This window comes from Phymastichus coffea, unplaced genomic scaffold (assembly GCF_024137745.1).
Source record: "Phymastichus coffea isolate CEN01 unplaced genomic scaffold, Cenicafe_Pcof_1.1 PCOF00116, whole genome shotgun sequence".
NCBI lineage: Eukaryota > Metazoa > Arthropoda > Insecta > Hymenoptera > Eulophidae > Phymastichus > Phymastichus coffea.
Window position 1 is genome coordinate 259976 of NW_026706927.1, and position 21100 is coordinate 281075.

The following is a 21100-nucleotide window of genomic DNA, read 5'->3' on the forward strand; positions in this document are numbered from 1 at the left end:
CTCAAAACAATAATTCAGAAGATTTTGCATCTGATCGAACAATGGATTGATGGCGATTAATTACAACAAATTTGTTTTCAATTTATATAATGGACAATTCATATTTGATCAATTGCTCTACTCATTCCAGTCGTAATCTATCACATTTGTAAGTTTAAAGTAAAGAAAAAAATCTTAATATCATATTTTCTCAGTCCTTGTTCTCTTTCTACATTAATTAACAATTTCAGTACTTGTTATAATATGTAATATAAACTGAATATTCGAATCTTCAAATAAATCTTTATGAAAGACGTATTTTTTACGATTGAATTTGTTTATGGAAAACGGTAAAAAATTAGAAAGATATGGTAGCAGTGGAAGAAAAAGCAAATTAATTATTTTGACTTTTTGACATGGTAGACTAAATAAAGCAAAATTACAACTACTATAAACCTCACTTCTTATTGTCTTTTTATTCATCTATCAGATTCTAAGGTGGCATAAAATGATATCAGTTACAATTAGAATAAATGGCTATTATTCAACAATAATAATAAACATTATTTTTAACATTCTTGATAGAAAAGTAAGATTATTATAATTTTTGGTGAATATTAATAAAAAATCTGTTATTGTTGGACTTTCTTATTGTTTCTCGTTCCTGATACATAGCTGTTTTCTACCTCAGTCTGAGTTGACGGTGCGAATACAAATTAGTGCGAAACGTGAGAAAAAATAGCATGTTTCGGTCGTTTGGGTAGTGCATTTGGAAACGCCGCGTCCAGCTCGTATGTTATTATGTATTAAGTCGTCGCTACCGACCTCGGAAATTGGCATGAAGTTAGCAGGAAGTAAACTTTTATCTGCTCCACCAAATTAATGAATACCACTGTAATGGAGAAGATGTTTCGCAACATTTTAGTAAGATATTAATTTCATATTCATATTCTGTTACATTTTTAAAAATTTGCAGTTTTCGGCTAGATAATACATATGTTGTCTCTGTAACAAATGAAGAATTGTAAAATATTTCTTTGATTGCCCATAGAATTAAATTTGCTCGTTATAAAAAGTAAAATTGTTAAAATCAAGGTATAATTCGGAACTATGTAGGCTTTGACAATAAAAAAAGAAAGATACATATTTTTACAAAGCTTTAGATTTATTTTAATGAATAATTTAAATATTGCGTCTTTATTAATCACAAGAATATATATCTTTCACTATAAAAAAATTAGGAATCGTTTGATCGTTTGTGATTAATAAATACGAATGCATGTAATATCCAACTACATTACATCAGCACCTATTTTTATAATCGATCGATTGACATAATTTACAAAGTAATCGGACATCCGCGACTACACAACTATGCAATTTTTTTAAAACCTCTCGTTTTTTTAAATACTTAAACTTTCATATTTCTATTAAAAATTCGTTAAATCTTTTTTCTGAAATATTTATTTACAGAGACGCTATTGCTCAAAACTATTCATACTTTTCTTACCCTAGTTTGTTAATTTTTTTCAATATGCTTTAAGAAAATAATTGAGAAAAAGCAGATAAAAATATCGTTGAAAATCACTTCTTAACTATTATCAATCCAATTCATTTTGTAACTTTTGTCGTTAAATTTTATCATGGTCAACGTACATTCGATATACTCAATGAAAATAAGGATGCATAAATAAATAAAATATGTAAGTGACGTATCTATAACGTATTCAGCGAAAAAAAATTTTTGTATAAAGTTATTTAATCAAAGACATTTTTTTATGTAGTTTATTTGATTTAACTGTGTAAAATTGTCAAGAGTATCAGTGCGCAGCACTAAAAGTATGGTACAAAAAAATTTATAGAAATAAAGAACGGGTAAACATTTTTTTCGCTGTGACAAATCTTCGGATAATATCGAGACATTGTAAGTTTTTTTTTGATAATCTCTTTTTTTTTTTAATTTGCGTAAAGATCGCTCTGGAGGCACTCTCAACGCGACAGTTTCACTGCAAACTTTTATGACACTGCAATCTACCATTATTATCGTTAAATAACATTCACGGTACCTAAATGTAATAATAATAATAATGTATCTAAACGTCCAAGTAATGCCGTCGCACAGCGATGAGAATAAGTTGATGGTTTCCAGTCTATTTCAGATTCTCGCAACTCAGCATGTTTATGAAATAATTACAATTGAACTAATCGTGTGCGAGTTTGTTTTTTCATTTCCGGAAAAGTAATAAGCTCGCATTGACGAAAAACGTCACAAAGTTGAAATTTCGTTAAAAAATAAAAAAATTAAAAAAAAATTAAAAAAAACAAAAACAAAAACAAAAAAAAAACACGTAATGTTACCCGCGTACAAAAATAAAAAGCGATAATAAAAATTAAGACAATAAGTTAAACATAATTTTCCCTTTGAGCGTGGTTTAACCAGCTATACCGAGCGACACACATTTTTAGGAAGATTGTTCACAGTCTGCTAGATCGTTCTAATTTTATTTAAAAAATACCGATTATTTTTAGTGCTAAATATTTAATAACTTACGTTACAAAAATAGTCATTTCGTCATTGCGAACTTATTCAAAGTAAACTATATTTCATAATCTTTTTGTTATAAATCGACATAATTTATAACAGATAGTGTGAATCTATAGTGTTATGTTAATACAATAAATTTAGTGTTTACTAAGAAAAAACCTCTATCTTTTTCGCTGGAGAAGTATCATCATTAACAATAACAGTATCAAGCAAAACAGTCGATTACACCTGTGCTCTCTTCTGTATGCTAAAAAGTTAGGCTGTATGAATGAGGCTCATTTCTCCTATTAATGCCTCCCGCAGTAGGTAAAGTTCTAATTACCTATTATACTCAGTGATTCTTCATTAAATTAAGATCCGGCAAATATCCCAGACATGTTCTGTTTTTATTTTATAATTATACGAAGTTAAAGTCAATATATTTGTTAGCAAAGGCTTTATTGATTTGGAGGTTGCGCACTGAGAGCTTCGTGTAGTGCTTGTTGTTGATCTGTTGTTAAAACATTTATGCATGCTTGAAAGAGGGTTTCGTTACTCTATAACAAAAAAAATTATTCTTCCATCATTCTAATTTTATTATATATATATATATAAAAAACTTTTCGATCATTTCAAATTACCTGAATCTGCCTAACAATGCTGAGAATCCTGACATGTACTGGATTGTCAGAAGATACAACTTCTTTGTTTAGTGCTTCAGCGAAGAAACTGATAAGTCTCGGTAAATTTGAGTTATTTGGGCCTAAAACTACGGGGTGGTTAGCTTCAATTAAATCACATAGATATCCATATATGTGTAGTGCCTCATCTTCATCCTCTACAACCGGTAGCCAAGACAACCTGTAAATTTAGCAAACATCACAGTTTTATCATACCAAGGCTATTAGGAAACAACAACAACAACAACAACAACAACAACAACAACAACAACAACAACAACAACAACAACAACAACAACAACAACAACAACAACAACAACAACAATAATAATAATAATAATAATAATAGTCTACTCACCAATGTGGAAGAATTTCATCAACATTGATCGCTTTGTTGTTATACTTTAATATTTTCGTCACAGCCGAGATGGCATTTTCCGTAGGATTGACATTCTCCACACTTCGCGATTCTGGATCATTGATGACTTCCATCAACCTGGGCAAGGCCTCAGCGCAAGCTTGTGCGAATGCTTCACCACCGAACTGTCCGAGAACACCACAACCATAAGCTGCTGCTTGCCTAACCTCGGCCGATTTGTCGGAGATATATTGGATCAGTGGGCGCAGGAAGAACTCCTGGTATTTCACGCATTCGGGACCTCCATATTCAATTACGTCATCGAATACGCACAAAGCCCACTGGTGATCTGACCATGGTCTGTTAGGCGCTAGTAGCTTGCCAAAATGCCCGACCAGCTGATCGAAGTAGGGGAAGAACGTGGACTTATAAGTGATGAAGAGGGCATGAAAGATATCGGCGATCTTGCTCAAAGTATATAAATCTTCGTTGTCTTCATCCGCAAGTTGCTCTTCCACTACGTCATCGTAATCTTCGTCTTTTCGTTTTTCTAGTCGAGCAACTGCTTTCTCAAAGTGTTCATTTAGAAGCTTGTCAAGAATACGTAAAAGTTCGTTCATTGACTGTGGTCCTAAACAACCAGCGCCTAGTGTTTCAATGCATTTTGCAAGGGAATACAAGAGTTCCAGTAGTACGTCAACTTCTGGTTCGGTATCTACAGCTTTGAGAAGGTCTGGACAGATGTAGTCCCACATACCTTCTAAATATTGTGGTCCTGAAATTATAAATTTAATCGTCTTATTTTGTGAGAAAATGTTCATTCTTAAACTTTCTCGAATTGTTAGCATTAGTGTTCTAAAAACGAACTTTATGATTTGTTAATATACACTCAAATGCTAGTAACTTCCAGTAAGCCAATCAGTTATTAATTTATTAATACGATAAAAAACGAGGCCTATAAAAAATTTATCAATTACTCTACCACATATATAACAACATCAAGTTCAGTGAATGAACCCAATCGCTGACTTTCCATAGTAATATTTTTTATGTAAAAATAAATAGATAAAAAGAACTGTAATTACCTTTAATTTTGGCACATTCTAAGAGATTTGGTAAACTCTCTGCTGCAGCTGTTCTTACTCCATCGTGAAAGTAGAATTTAAGCATAGGAACCATCAGCCGTACGACATCCTCGGCGTAATCGGCAAAACCTTCCTTCAACTCTCTAGCGTAACATACGAGCATCTCACAAGCAGATGCTTTATCTTCAAGACCGGCCGTCTTGATACCAAAGTTCTGCTGTTCTCCGAGCGATACAAACTGCCAATCAACGTCACTTTCTACGTCTTCCATATCTTCATTATCTAATAGAGCGACTTCAGGCTTCATCGATGCCGTTTGCAAAACTGTGGGCATAACCAGGGGCAAATATTGCTCGAATTGCTTTCCAAGAATCTTGCAGAGACGAGCCCAAGCGGAAATCAAGTAGCTCAGTTGTGGGTCATCCTCAGGCAAATCTGTGTGTGTCTTCAGTAATAAGTCCATAACTTCGTTCGCGTCCGCAATAAACTGTTGTAATTTTCATATTAATTTCTGCGTGTAAGAGTGTTTGATAGAAAAAATATAAACGTAATTATCATTCATTAATTACCTTTTCAGTTCCAACAGCAAGTCCAATAAGACTGACACATTCAATTGTCTTACCACGTAACAATTTGTGCTGAGGCTGAGTGGCATTCTTAATGATATACTTGAGACATGGCATTAGTCTATCGTAATATTTTACGAACTGCTCTTCGCATGTGTCGGCAACACTTGCGATCGTTGTGACAACCTAAAGTAATAAAAAAATATTACCACTTTTGAATAAAATTAAAAGTTATCTAAGGATCGTGTACTTGTTCCAAAACGAGCTTAGTGCCCTTCTCAACAAGCTCTTGGAATTTGGCCGTTAAAATCGATTCGAGTTTACTCATGATTGCGTCCAGGTACGGCATGAGGATATTTTTGGCGCAATCTTCGCTAAAATTGACGAGTGCAGCTCCAGCATGAGCTTGAACTCGAGGATTTGCATTATCATCAAGAACCAATAAGAGTCCTGGAATTACTACTTCATGAAATTTCTTTTCGAATGTAGGTGCAAAGTCAGTTGACATTTGTCCAACTGCGTTGCAAGCTGCATATCTTACTCTTGGATGCTGAAAATTTTTATTTACTGTTATTGTAGTGATAAGTTATTTACGAAGAGTGAAAAATTTTTTTAAACTGATACGTGTATGTTTCAGTACTATGATTGTTGCATGAAAGCAACAGCCAACTCTCAGAAACTCCCATTGAAAGGACTTTCATCTCTTTGTCAAAACGACAGAAGAGAATTAAGAACATTCAATGGTGTTAGTTTACCACAGACGTAACGCCTTCGTATTCAATGTATGAATTGACTGCTGACTCGGCCTGTGGTATTAATGGATTTTTCCGAATATAAAAAGAAAACTTACCGGATCTTGTAAATATTGCATGATTCCTTCCATGATTTGTGGTAAAATAACTTCCATTTGTTTATGGCATCCTTCACCAACAGCAGACACAGCCATAAGTGCAGCATGTCTGTAATAAAATGTTGAGTATTACGAATGAAAAGATCTTTAAGTGATTTTTTTCTGCATGTTCCAAAAACTATGACTGTATTATGTTTACGCTAGGTAACTCTCAGGAATTTGATGAAAAGATCAAGAAATTTGTTAAGACAACAAAAAGATAGATAATTACAATTATCAGTTTCTCTTCCGCAGATTCGACACTATCAAATTCATTAAGCAAATTTGATTGTTGACGTTCTGTGGATTTAAATCTAAAAAATAAAACTAGTTATCAATTAATAATTATTTTACCTGTACTTCCAATCAGTGCTGCTTAACATAGAAGGAATATTTTGCACAATTTGCGGTAATATTGTTTTACCGCCAAGACCGCAAGCCAATCTGTCCAATGCACTTTCAGCCACTACATTATTACTGTCGTTGTCCTCCTCGATAATCTCGTCTGAAAAACTCCACTCTTCGTCATTTTCTAAGTCCGTCATCATCTTCAAAACTAATGGCACCAAAGCAGCAATATATTTCCCTCCAACTTTCCTAACCATGGCAGGAGCAGTTTCAGCCAGTGTAACAATAACTTCAAGAGCTAATTGTCTCCAAGAGTCTTCCATATCTTCATTCGAAAAGACTTTCATGCACATTTCCATGATGGGCTCCAGTTGTGAACGCAAAAATTTTGGCGTTGACTCAGCTAGATCAATTAAAACTTTCAATAAAGCATCATCTTCTTGCTTCTCAATTGACTGAGCTGTTACAAGAACTACTGCTGGTACAAGTTCAGCGAAATGCTTTTGAATGTTTGATTCTTTCTCATGAAGCATTATAAATGCACCAACAGCTCGTACAGCTTGAAATTGAACCTAAAACAAAATGATAACAAGTTAATAGTAACTATAATTTAAAAGTAGTATAGTTTTTAATGGTAAGAAATTGTTAGCTCCGTATCTGTCTGCAAATTAAAGCTTAACAAATTACAGTCATCAGAAAGCTGTTGCTTTATGGAGATTCAGTAGCAAAATGTGATTGTGACAAAGCATCTCACATGCGTATCTATCTCCAGATAAATAATGATAAAAATGATTTGATAAAAATGTTTACTAACTTCGTAATTAGATGTATCGTTCACTGAAAGTTGCAACATTTGTTTGATTAAATCCAAGTAATTAGCTTGCTGATTGCCAAAAACACCTGGAACACACCTATAAAAAAAATCACATTAAATTAGTACTTTTCAAATACTATAATTAAAATAAAAATCGTTGATTATAAATTAAAGTGGTTACTAACGTAAACATGCAAAGAGCACTCTCCTTCAAAGCTGGCACTGGGCCATTTGCACACTGGAATAGGAATTGAAGAAACTCAGGCCATTGATTGTTACCATCATCATCAATCAAATTTCTAGCAACTTCAGCAATGACTTCGCATACTCTACGTCTGATTCTAGGTGATTGTTCATTTTGGATTGCCATTAAAAGTTGCTGTTTCAACTGAACTTGTCCTTCAGGAGGAATCTATCAAAATTATACATGACTTTATTAGAAAAATTCTTGGATTAATCATATAAATAAAAAGTAAACTGAAATTAAGAACCTTAGGGTAAAACTCCATGAATTCAGAAGAAAAAAGTCGACGGATTAAAATTGCAGCCATTCCCCTGATTTCTTCTGTCACAGATGTATCACATAAAAATCTGAGGAGCAATTGAACTTTGCTCTCCACAGGTAAATTTTTGTATGCCTCCTAAACAAAAATTTTTTCAAATATTTGTTAAGACTAGTATATATTAAAGCCTTGGAAATAGTAAATTATAATTTATTTATATTCTCATTATTGCTTGCTACTATAATTTTTACAGTATATTCAAGGATATCTCAAGTTTTATGAAAAAAGTACAAATATAAATGAATCATTATCTATAACAAAAATAGATTAAAATTGAATAATTTGTTTAAATTCTTACTCATTGGAATTTAAAAACTTCAGGTAGCAAATTTTTTTCATGACCCATAAAAATAGAACTTGGTAATTTAAAAATAGCAACTCATTGTGGATAGTATGTAGATACATTAAAAACGTGTTTGTATCAATCTGGCATTCTAAAATAAGAACATTGGATTGGAATATGTAGAAGTTTGAATTTCAAAATAAATTATCGGAACAACATTTAAACCAAGTGAGGGGGAGAAATACGTAGCTTGGTATAAATTGATGTCACACCCATTAGTCTAATTGAAATCCGGAGATTTGCGTATATCCGCGTAAAAAGCTTGAAACAGTGTGATGCTAGATAAAAATAGAGCGCAAGTGAAAATAGAATTAAAATTGTAAGAGCAAGAGCAAGGGTATTTCTGCCAAAATCGGGACTGACTATATCAAGGAAAGAAAGCGAAGGACCGGGACGTGCGTGAGACATGCTGTTGCCGTCTCTCGCTCTCGTTGGCATCAGTCGCAACAGATGACTCATAAGCATCAGCGAGTAGACATTTAATCGGTCGATTCGTAAGTGCAGCTTTGGGAAAATTACTTTTCTTAATGTCGGTGCTTGTATGTACACGGCGTATTTGTTAAAAATTGACAGACTGTCGTGCAATTACGAATTCACGACACGACTCCAAAATCGAGCGGAGCATATCTCTCCGTCTCTGTCTCTTCCTCTCTTCGAGGCACGCCGATAAAAAAAAAAAAGTTAAATAATCGAGCAAGCCACGAAGCGAAGCGAAGCGAGTAAGAGTGAGAATGAGAAAGAGAGTAAGAGTGAGAATGAGAGAGAGAGAGAGCGAGAGAGAGAGAGAAAAAGTCCAAGCTATGCTGACTCGTATTCCATACACTTTAATATACGTTGGTTTTAGAGGTTAAGTGTTGGCGCGTGCTGATAACTCTGAAAATCGTCTTACGGCATGTACGCCGGGGAGAAAATTCAGCTGGCAAGGGGTGTACAACAGGCGGCCAAAAGAAAATATTGATGCGTGCGCGAGAGGGTAGTATGAATAAATAACCAACAATTGAAATTGGTCTCATGCGGGTAACCATTTTGATGATTGACAGAAAGGTTTCGGGTGGATATACAGACACACACTATATACATATATATATACCTCTGCTTGCGAGCGGACATCATTGTCCGTGCTAAGGAGAGTGTTGAGTAGTTGTTGGAATCCCTCCAGTTCTGCCGCCATTATCAACGAAGAAACTTATTACAGCAATACACACGCCGTGTGATATGTCACGTTGTTCTCCTCTAGGTCGTTGGCTGGTTTTGTTATATAGCCTGTCTTGCTTGAGCCCTCGGTATCTCGCTAAAAACTTGACGGACGTACGTGCACGCTACCAACACTGTCCGGTCGCGCGCGCCTATCTTGCCTGCTGCTGCTATAAACCGCCGTGCCGTGGTATGCGCCAATCGGCCCAGAGTTCGCTTGACTCCAGCGGTGTTACCTTATATACCCGGTCTAAAGTCAATTCCTGTCCTCCGACGTTGCAGTTGTTATTTTGTAGCTCGACGACCACAATAATGTTTGGAATTCGTGCTCTGACAAAGCATTCACAGTCAGAGCTACGAGATAAACTGTCTCGAAGCGAGGAGGCTATAAGATTTTTCGCGTGCGACCGCCGCAAAATGAAGAGGAGGCACAGGGAGAGATAGCACGACTTCCGCTGTGCGAGAGAGACGCCGGATAGCGGCTGCTCTGAAGCGTTTTCTCCCGACTGCTGCTGTGATGGTGGTACTTTGATTTTTTTTTCTTTCAAAAATTTGCTAGGAATTTTTTTGTCTCGGAATGTGACGTGTTTATTTGCCCACGGGGAGCGAGCTGAACATTGCAGATATTCTGTTGCTTTCTCGCCTTCGATTTTTGATCGCATTTTGCCGTGTGGAAGAATACGTCTGGCGCGCTTTCCTGTCGGCTATCTCATTGGTTTACATACCAACCAATGAGATGTAGCGTTTTAGGAATGCGCGTATTTGAATTTTTAAGGCTCTGAAATGTTATTACTGCTGTTCGCGCGTTTTCCGTTATACGGGGTCTCAGATTAAAATTTAACCCATTAATTAACGATCATAGACGTTATTTTTTAGATATGTTTTTTGGACATAAAACAGGAAATTCTTATACATGAAAATTTTTTCCTAAATGACGAATAAAATGTAAAAACCTGAAAAAAATTTGTATCTCGTTATTATTGTTTTGATAAATTTAAAGACATTTTTCTTCTATAAAACTTTTTCCTAAATTTCATATTTTTTTAGAAAAACAATGGTAATGAGAAAGGAATTTTATTCAGATTTTTGCATTTTATCTGTCATTTTGGAAAAAAAGCTCATATATAAAAAACTTATGTTAAATTTCAACAATTTCGTGCACCGATGGCTGACGAAAGAGTTCAATATTGACGTCTCTTATGCTAGAAAAAATGGTTAAAAAAAATGTTTGAATTTTTCACTATATTTTTGTAAAAACCTCGTCATATTTAATTTTGTAAGGAAATTTTGTGAATTTTGAGCACGGATTCATATTCAGCATATCTAAAAAACACGAAGAACGGTACTTTGGATCAGTTTATTGTTTCGTTTTATCCATGAATTTTGCAATCAAAAACATGTCTAAAAAATGACGTCCATGGTCGTTAATGGGTTGAAGTGATTTCGCGAAATAGAAAAATAAGAAATTTATTCAGAAATATAGTACGAAATTATTTTTTAGTTGAACTCTTATGGAAAAAGCTTCACAGCTGCTGTACTTTTTTTCTCTTACAGAATTAATTACTGTGTGGCTAAAAGCGTTATCGATAGCTCGAAAGAGTGAATCTGGGTCAATGCAAGCGGTATCGAGTGATAAAGAGAAGAGGTTACGTAAATTGTTCATTTTTCGCTAAATCTACTGTCACCGAGTACAGCTTGTTAATGTTTAGTTTCACGATTCATTAATTATAAATGAGCGGAATGAGATTTTTTTTCAAACGCGACGCGAAAATACGTTTCGCCAGCCAGACTCACGAAGTTTTCCCTTTAGTTACAAGGTGTTAAATATTAAAATATTCTTACTTACATCAAGTGGATATTGAAAAAGAGCATCAAAACGGAAGGGAACTTTGAGGCCGACAGTAATGTCCGTTTCGCGGTTGCTCATCGAAATCTAATCGATGTCATTCAAGGAAATCGAAACATCGGAGCAACAGCAGCAGCAGCGGCAGGAAGGAAAAAAATATAACGTGACTGGCAGCATTAAGTACGGCCCGTAGTAATGAGTAGCTTTCTATATCTAGTCAGTCTTTCGGTAACCAGGCATTTAAAAGTATGGAAGCACGCGAGGCTTTATAACTTGGTTTCTTCGCGATAGTCTAATCGCTATATATACATCGATTCGTTGCTAATGTCATTGAAGATTTAAGCCGCTTCGATTATTCATTATGCTACTTCAATATTCTTTCAATCGGCGATGCAATTAACCGTCGCGTAAACAAAGTGGATTCCGACGGGGGCAAAATGTGTGCACGTGATCGCGAACGAGAGCGGAAAAATTTACCGAATTTCATTGCCCGAAACGGCCAAATTTTCGACTAAATTTCACACTTCGAGCTTTTGGTAAATTACTCGCCCTCGAGGTAGATAAGAAAGAGCGCGCTTTGCCACGCATACACACACTTGAGGTCGGTCGTGCAAGCGAGGCAGCACGCAACGCGCGCGGACTTTTTTTCCGTCAACGCCGAAATGTAGACGTACAACGGGCTGATCGGTGCAGACCCCGCCAAAGGACGAGTGCATCGCGACAGGGGGCACGAGCTTGCCCTCGCTTCCTTCGCGTTTTTTTTTTCCACTTGTCGTCTCCTTGTATCGTCGTTCGCGAGGCTTCCGAACTGCTTCGCTTCTCTTTTCTTACGTTTGCTCAATTTATGCTGCCGTTTATTTTTCTCCGTGGCTTTGTCTGGGAAAACGGGCTATCCTTGTTTTTCCATTCATTCATTCGTGGATATTTTTCGAAATATGATAATGTTTTAATTAGTGGCAAAGAGAAAACTGTAAACTTTGAAAGTACAAGTGTCTGCGGACTCCGTGTGAGTGAAATATGTTGTGTCGCGATTGTCAACGTTGAAGTAAGTAATCGTAATTTTAACTATAATGAATCCCAATAAATAGAGGTAACAGAACGAAAGTTATTTTAATCGTCTTGTTTCCTCATTATTATATTTGAGTTCAAAATAATTACAGTGTTCCGACTATTACAACTTCTATCAATAATGATTTTACTCACAATGAAAAATCGTATCTGTTCCTAGGGAGCGATAACAATATAACTCTTTGCATTATTTTAATATCTCTTGAGTAACATTACTATGTTATTTATTAAAACTCAAACGCTAAACTCATGGGTTTGAAATATTTTCAGTACTTTTATTCTTGACTTAATATCTAAAAAAATGAAATATCAAGTTTGCACATTCTTTATTGTATTTATTGAAGACAGTTATATCGCTTACCACGCTTTTGTACTGTTAACTTATAAATTTTTATGCGATAAGGTCAGACTTTTCTTAGCTTACAAAATTAGCTTAAAAAATAAATCTCTTATATAACAGAAAATGTATATTTCTTAAACACACGTCTTATTTACCGTATTTTACATACCTACATAATTTACTTATTGCAACTTCATTGTGCCATATGGACAAGTTTAGCGTGCCATAACTATTCAAATTACTAATAAATATTTCAGTAAACGACGACATGGCTTCCTTGAAAAGACACGGAGGTAGAGGGAAGAAAATAAATTTGAAATCCGTTGAAGTAGAGACCAAAATACTGACGGATGAAGCTACAGGGCATCTTAAAAGTAACCATTATGACAAAGCATTATATCTATATTCAAAGGTTCATAGATTTGTCTGTTGAAAATTCAAATTTTGCAAAGTCGGCAATGAATATTTAGTTGCTTGTAGTAATTTGTTGAAATTGTTGGGCTTTCAGTGGCTTGTTGTATTTACCTATATTTAGTAATTGCATAGAAGTAGCGCAGCTTCAAAGATTTTCGTGTTTTAAATCGATCGTCTCGATGTGCGTTCTTATAATCCGTCATATGAACGCAAAGAGTTTATGTAAATAAGATTTCACGGTATAACGATCACTCATCAACTATATTTATCTGAGATCATAAGACTTCTGTTTAAGGTTGATGGGGCAATCAAGTTGATTGATCTGATCAACTTCAACGTACTATTACTTATGTCATAACGTGTATGAACTTGTCTTATATTTCTGAATATGCAAAAGATTATTAATTGACAACCATTGATAACGAAATAGATATGCGAATCGTTCTTACCTTTTCGTGCTAATAAGTTTTTTAGAATAACGTAAAATAATGTCATCATTCACAATTTGAATAATAACTTATGAAGCGTTCTTCGAACTAGAACTACATTCTCTGATTGATCTGTACATATCGATGGATTTCAATTTGTTTTTATTATCAAGACAGAACTCGGTAAGTACTTTAATCAATATTGTTTTAATTTTACATAACTAAGTTTTTAACAAGTTTTATCTTGTTATTTATCGAATTCTCTCGATAAGCAGCTTTCTATGTACACTAAAGAAACAATTTCTTTTCCATGTGTTATAAGTAAGAAATTATTATTTTCTTTTCTAAAACTTGATAATTGTAAATATTACCGTTACTGTGAATAATTTCTTACAATTAGATTACGGAAACAAAGTGGCTCTGGGGTCTAATCTTGAAGAATGTTATTAAAAAATCTGTTATTTTAATGTTTTCAAGGGAGTGACAGAACAATTATTTAGCACTATGAAAATCTTATTTTCTGGTAATATGAGATTTAAAATTGTTTTTTTTTAGCATTTTTCAGTCCACAACAAATATATTTGTTTCGGCATGCTTGTAAAAAAATTATCCACAATTGACTGGGCTTTTCATCTCCGTGTATTTAAATTTTCTTTGTATGCACACCCACATTTCATGTACGTGAGTCACTTGACTGAGGTAAATCGGTCTCTTTTTTGAGATGCTTATATTCATGTTTTTAATTCTTACACGAGCATAAATCTATCATTGAGACTCCTTGGATTAACTATTTTAAGTTGGTCGATTTCAGGAAATGAAAACACCGTAGAAAATCGGGGATTGTCTAGAATCTTAGAGTCGTCTAGATCCAAAAATTATGCCGACGCCCTAAAATATGGATTGGCCGATTCCTTGATAATCTAGCTAAGTTTTAAGTAATAGGGCCATTTTGTTACAATCTCTCCCTTTTGTATTCACTTTCTTCGTGTTATTCGGATGAATAGAATATCTCTCTTGTTAAATTTATTAATTGCTGTGGAATATGATATAGAAGTGAAAAGATAATAGCAGATTCTTTCATGATAGGAAACTTCTTGGTCTCTAAAAATTTCGTATTGCAACTATTAGAAGACAATATTTTGAAACATCAGTGTTGCAACTTTTAAATGAAATAAGTTTAAACGAAACATGTTATAAGTTTAAACGAAACATGTTATAAGTTTAAACGAAACATGTTATAAGTTTACACGAAACGCGTTATGGCAATAGATCAATTTGAAAATCTTACGCGATACACGAATAATACTTGTATCAATTTTATTGCGTAATCTTTCTTAAAAACTGTTTTATATAAATAAAACGTGCGGTATGATAATTCGAAAGATTACCGTCACTCGCACCTTAGTTATCGAGCGCAGTAATTGTCACTGTATAGTATAATACCTATAGACATTTCTTTTCTTAATTTAATTGAAAAGGAAAAGTGAGTTGATTGGCGAGTTAAATTCAAAATGAAATATACCGTGGATAATGCGTGTGCGAAAGTGGCAGATATGACGCATTGTTGACTGTTACTAGGGAAACACGGGCCACCTCCGAAGGTGTCGATATCCACACGTTCTTTTATCTTGCGCGTATTATTTTATTACGTCGTTATTGTTTTACAATATAAACTTGACCTTACGCGTGTTGTTTTACGGTTACTTACATTCACGAGCTGTTGTATACCAGTCGAAGGAAATTAGATTAAACGTGTATTATCGTAAAGTAGCGATTTGTTGAACGAGCTGTGCTAAAAAATTCAAAGTGAAAAAAGTTTGCTACGTTATCTGTAAGTAAATTTACTCCACACAAGCCGTAAAATCGCAACGAGAAATTAACGACGTAGCTTGCAATTTATCCGATCGGCAATTCGTAGAAAGATTGAATTTTGGCGACGATGTCCGAATCCGACGCAAATGTCCCGGAGGTGATCGTCGCAGCACGAAGCCCAGTGCCCCAGCAGTGTAACTTCTCCAACATATTGAAACCGACTCTCCAGGACAATGACTTCCTTCAAAGCTTCGTGCGTATCGGTCTCGACGATGGCTCGGAGGCTCGTCATGCGACTTTCGCCGATGACAAGCACTCCAAGAGGTATTCATTTTGAAAATTGGCGAAATGCCACACAAGGAAAGATTCATTCGGCGCGGGTAGCCGCCAGCTGCAGCAGCAACAGCAGCAGCAACAGCAGCAGCAGCAACAACAGCAGCAGCAGCAGCAGCAGCAGCAGGACTCCGGCGTGGAGAATCGTCGTTCATCGCGGCCACGCGTCACCTGCACGAGCAATCGCAGCGTCGAGGAAATGCTCGCGGAAGACCTGAAGCAGCAGAGATCCCGCAAGCGACGCCGTCGCAAGAGCGACGTTCACCGCCAGGAGGAAGTCTACACGGACAAGGATCGAGCGGCAGCGGTGAACATGGGCAGCCGGGATATCAAGCAGTCCCTCAAGCTCAAGCGCAAGCAAGACCGTAGCAGGGCCCTGCAGATCCCCGAGGAGGCCGAGCCGAGCGCCATGCTGGCACTCGGCATGCGGGAGCTGAGGGTCGGCAACGTGTCGGTCGCTTTCAGCTGCATCGACAAGGTGCGCCGCGAGAAGGGTAACAACGCCGCGCACTCGTTAATGTTACGCGTCTCTCGCGCGGAAGCTTCGACACGAACGCGCCGCGCTCGCTTGGCCTGCCGCTTGTTTGCCGCTCTATCTCTATGGCGTTGTCCTTGCACGTAGTATAGGCCGCTAAGCAAACGCTCGAGTATGCAGTTCAAGGCCGTCGGAGCATCGTTGCCCTGCACGGGATGTTGCCAGGTTTTTGAGCGAAGCTGCTTTGTCGCGCTACTCCTCAGGCACTGGAATTGAGTCCGAGCGACAAGAACGCGCTGATAGCGCGCAGCAGGTGTCACTTGCTGCTGGGCCAGCCGCGGCAGGCGCTGGAGGACGCGGAGGCGGCACTACGCGGCCGCGCCAAGGACCCGCGCAATGCCAAGGCTCTGTTCGCCAAGGCGGAGGCGCTCTATCACCTCGGCGACTTCGAGCTGAGCCTCGTGTTCTACTATCGCGGCATGAAGATCCGACCCGAGTTCGATCAGTTCAGACTCGGAGTGCAGAAGGCCAAGGAGGCCATACAGAACATTCTGGGTCGTGAGTACGATATCCTTTCTGTCCTTGGCGAAAGCACGGGTTTGCAAAGGTACGTTGCCGCAGATAACGCGGTAGCCGTGCCGAAGAGGTCGTCGTCGTCTCGCAACGAGAGCAGCCACGGCCGCGCCACCGAGAAGTCGGACGAGTTGGCCACGGCCCGCGCCAAAATCTGCAGTCCAGTAACGGTCGTGGGCTCGGACAAGTCCGCCGACAGCGCCAACAACAATAGGGCGTCCTGCAGTCGCGAGCTCGACGCTAACGGCGCGACAGCGCCGACGACACGGCCGTCCGCCTCCAAACACAGCTCCGTCGGCAATCGGAACAGACGATTGCGCAGCAATGCCAAACGGTCGAATATCAATCAGGACATGCATCTGCTGGCGCAACTCAATGCGGACAAACGCTATCTGCAGAATCTCATCAAACGACCCGGTGAGCTGTTTGAGTTTTCGCATTTTCACAATGCAATCGTGTCCGAGCAATGTCTTCTTAGCTATGTATGTCTTGATCGAGCCAAGCATCAGTACGGTACGGGGAAGATATTTGTACCGAGGGAGCGAGCCCCGAACTTGTTCCGCGTGCCGTACTATCGCTAGGCAACGCTATTTTGGCCATGGCGCTCAATTAGTTATTTTTAATTTTAAGCGCCCGTAAGCAGTGTTTCACGTGCAGAACGTGCTCCACGTAAAAAGCTGTTCGTTATAGGAGCCCGGCACTTTCGACGTAATAGCACTCGTTACGTCGGAGAACTAGTACAGAAAACATCCCTGTAGAGGGCTCTACGCGAAAGATTTTCAATCATAATCATCATAATAACCGGGTGAGAGTTAAAAAGTTGCTTCCGGGCGCCAAAACTGAAAAATTGTTAGCGTATCTTGAGCTATGTCACGTTGTATTACGACGAGGGACTTTTTGAAAGGAATAGGGTCAGCTTATTCTCGGACGCTCCACTGCCCCCTTCTTCGAAACCTTGTTTTGTATTACCCTCTCGACGTAATACAAAACAATCGCGATAACTAAACCCAACCCGCAAACAATCCGTCCTAGATATTTTGACTCGCAAGAATAATTACTGTGTTCGCTAGTATAGCGTCGTGCAGTTTCGGCGTCTGTTCGCTCGGCAATAACGGACTGAAGGTTGCAGTGGAATCGGCAGGGTCGCGCGCCAAAGACGTAACCTACCAGATGTCGAGGCGACGAGAGTCGAGTGCAAAGTCTGACGATAAATCGCATTGCGGATGGGTCCACGGAATCAGCGGCCCGGTGATCGTGGCCGATCGGATGTACGGCAGCGCGATGTACGAGCTCGTCAGGGTCGGCCACGAGAAGCTCCTCGGCGAAGTGATTCGACTCGACAACGATACGGCCACCATTCAAGTTAGTTGAGCTCGCGTCGAGCCCCGAAACAGAAAAGTCGAGTAAATCAGCCACGATGATGCGTCGACGATGTCAGGTTTACGAAGACACCAGTGGATTGACGGTAGGCGACCCGGTAATACGTTTGGGCCGGCCGCTGTCCGCGGACTTGGGTCCCGGCCTATTAGGCTCGGTGTTCGACGGCATTCAACGCCCGCTGCATCGCGTCCACGAGAATAGCCGTTGGTCTGTCTACGTGCCCAAGGGATTGGATTTGCCAACCGTGTGCAGGACCAAGCTCTGGGAATTTCACCCGCTGACGTTCAGACCGAACGCCTGCCTGACCGGCGGCGACGTGTTAGGCTACGTGTACGAGAACCGACTGGTCAGGCATCGCGTGATGCTGTCGCCCGAGAGCCGCGGAAGGGTAGGCTTGCGAAATGTTATCTTCGTGTTGCCGTCGGCACTGTCCGTTGATCGCGCATCGCCGTCAAGCTGACGCACATCGCGGCCGCGGGCAGTTACGCGGCCGACGAGCCGATCGCCGAGCTGGAGTTCGAGGACGCGAGGAGCGAGCACGCGATGCTGCACAGCTGGCCAGTGCGCAGGTGCAGACCCTCGGCCGAGAAGCTGGGCTACGCGCGTCCCCTGCTGAGCGGCCAGCGCGCCCTCGACGCCCTGTTCCCGTGCGGGCAAGGCGCGAGCGTCGCCTTGCCCGGGGCTTTCGGCTGCGGCAAGACCGCGCTGGCCCAGTCCCTCGCCAAGTTCTGCAACAGCGACGTGGTCGTGTACGTGGGCTGCGGCGAGCGGGGCAACGAGGTGGCCGAGCTGCTGAGGGACTTCTCCGGGCTGCGCGTGCAGGTGGACGGCGCGCGGTAAGCGAGCGAGCGCTCGGCGACGCGCGACGGAGACCTCTGCAGGCGAATGCTGCGCAGGGAGCCGATAATGAAGCGCACGAGCATCGTGGCGAACGCGTCGAACATGCCGGTAGCGGCGCGCGAGGCCTCCATCTACACCGGCATCGCCCTGGCCGAGTACTTCCGCGACCAGGGCTTCGAGGCCTCGCTGATGGCTGACTCGACGTCGCGCTGGGCCGAGGCGCTTCGCGAGATCGGCAGCCGCCTCGGCGAGATGCCCGCCGACGCCGGCTACCCGGCTTACCTGTCCGCCCGGCTGGCTGGCTTTTACGAGCGAGCCGGCCGAGTCCGCTGCCTGGGCTCTCCGCGGAGGGAGGGCTCGGTCAGCATCGTCGGTGTGCTGTCGCCGCCCGCGGGCGACCTGGCCGACCCGGTGACCTGCTCGACGCTTGGCGTCGTGCAGACCTTCTGGGCGCTGGACAGGCGACTGGCCGAGAGGAAGCACTTCCCCGCCGTCAACTGGTCGGTGAGCTACAGCAAGTGTGTCGGCGCGCTGGGTGAATATCTTCGCGGCCAAGCTCTGCGACCTTTCACGGACGTGCTCTCGCCTGTCAGGCCACTTCTACGAGGCGGCGTTCCCGCAGCTGCCGCGGTATCGTCGACGAGCTCTGCGGATTCTTCAGCGGCAAGAGGAGCTCGGCGAGCTGCTTCGACTCGTCGGCCGCGCGTCCTTGTCGGACTCGGACAAAGTCCTGCTGGACGTTGCCAAGCTTCTCACCGATGACTTTCTCCAGCAGAACGGCTACTCCAGCTACGATCGCTATTGCCCGTTCTATAAGACCTACGCTATGCTTCGTAACATCGTTTGCTTCCACGACCTCGCCAAACAAACCCTCCATCGCGACGTCGCTTGGGAAGCGCTGAAGGAACAGCTGAAGGACGTCTTGCATAGACTGTCAATCATGAAGTTCTTGTGTCCTTTGGCCGATGGAGAGAATGTTATTGTGAAAGAGCTGGATCTGTTGTACGACGACATGCACAGGATTTTCGAGACACTACGAAATAATATTGTAAAAATAAGGCACTGCCAGACTCCACTGCGTTAATCATGAACATTTGGTTTCTTTTTGATTTTAGATGTAAAAGCGGCTCATCAACCATCTGCGGAACACATAATCAAACTCGCCGAGGAAGGTGTCAGTTTTCTGAAGTCGAGGCAAGAATTTTGGAGGCAACAGCAATCGACGAGTTCACAAGCTCGAAAAAAGTGAATGCTGCTTATTCGAATTCAGTGCGTCAATGTATAACTTACTACCGATCGATGTATCCACTTGATATTTATTTAATTCATGTAATAATGTGGATATTGCTTCTGTTTTGTAGAAACTAATATTTATCATTATAATTAATTATAAATGAAATAAAGATTGACGTTTCATAGCAAACAATCATTCCGAATCATGCAATTCTTTCGCATACATACATACATACATATATATAATATAATACTTATGTATGTATAATACATATGTATGTATGTATGTATTTATGTAATGTATGTAATGTATATGTATGTATGTATGGATGTATGTATGTATGTATACACATACACATATTTATTTATTTATTTATTTATTACAAACTCACGTTAATGAATAAGCGAACATTTAAAAAATCCGTTTATCACAATGATACTTATATTTTAACTTTCTCCTGTGTATTATATACGTGTTGATCCGTTTGAAGCTAGTAAAACTACCGATGCGAAAACAGCCCGACACAAATAACATTTTATTACAAAAAATGATCACATCTCACGTATGCCTAATTGTACTTCTCGAAAATATAATTATATTTCTCATAAAAAATAAAAAATATCGTTATCGATAATTCACCTCCTATTTATTCACATAAAAGACATAATTAAGCAAAAATAAATTCACAGAAAAATTGTACCTTCTGTAGTCTAAATTGTACCATCAGTACAATTCTATAAATTTGATTATAAAAGAAATAATAGGACAATTACAAAGCTCTACGCCTGCGCAAAGTGCATTTCCGGATGACATTCTTGTAAGTTGTAACAAAATAGTGGTAATTTGTAATTGTCCTATTATTTCTTTTAGAAACAAATTTATAGAATTGTACTGATGGTACAATTTAGACTACAGAAAGTACAATTTTTCTGTGAATTTATTTTTGCTTAATTATGTCTTTTATGTGAATAAATAGGAGGTGAAGTATCGATAACGATATTTTTTATTTTTTAT

The 21100-nt window shown here is 39.5% G+C and overlaps 2 protein-coding genes and 1 non-coding gene across 3 annotated transcripts; 1 reads left to right on the forward strand and 2 right to left on the reverse strand.

The window, feature by feature from the left end:
- Positions 1 to 456: 456 nt before the first annotated feature.
- On the reverse strand, positions 457 to 9703 carry LOC131670840 (importin-5). Its single transcript, XM_058946812.1, has 12 exons — positions 9240 to 9703; positions 7735 to 7884; positions 7429 to 7655; positions 7244 to 7340; positions 6436 to 7001; positions 6043 to 6151; positions 5443 to 5742; positions 5196 to 5378; positions 4627 to 5113; positions 3542 to 4316; positions 3145 to 3364; positions 457 to 3060 (listed from the first exon to the last, which is right to left on the reverse strand). Exons 1-12 carry the CDS (start codon positions 9318 to 9320, stop codon positions 2962 to 2964), a joined length of 3294 nt encoding a protein of 1097 aa, XP_058802795.1. The 5' UTR covers positions 9321 to 9703; the 3' UTR covers positions 457 to 2961.
- LOC131670854 (small Cajal body-specific RNA 8) lies at positions 7070 to 7201 on the reverse strand. Its single transcript, XR_009302484.1, has one exon. It is a non-coding gene; the product is annotated as a small Cajal body-specific RNA 8 (non-coding RNA).
- A 5540-nt stretch (positions 9704 to 15243) lies between the features above and the next one.
- On the forward strand, positions 15244 to 20010 carry LOC131670837 (V-type proton ATPase catalytic subunit A-like). Its single transcript, XM_058946809.1, has 10 exons — positions 15244 to 15270; positions 15358 to 15575; positions 15612 to 16062; positions 16323 to 16617; positions 16681 to 17140; positions 17703 to 17994; positions 18071 to 18400; positions 18469 to 18848; positions 18909 to 19387; positions 19446 to 20010. Exons 2-10 carry the CDS (start codon positions 15379 to 15381, stop codon positions 19934 to 19936), a joined length of 3375 nt encoding a protein of 1124 aa, XP_058802792.1. The 5' UTR covers positions 15244 to 15270; positions 15358 to 15378; the 3' UTR covers positions 19937 to 20010.
- The last annotated feature ends 1090 nt before the right edge of the window (positions 20011 to 21100 follow it).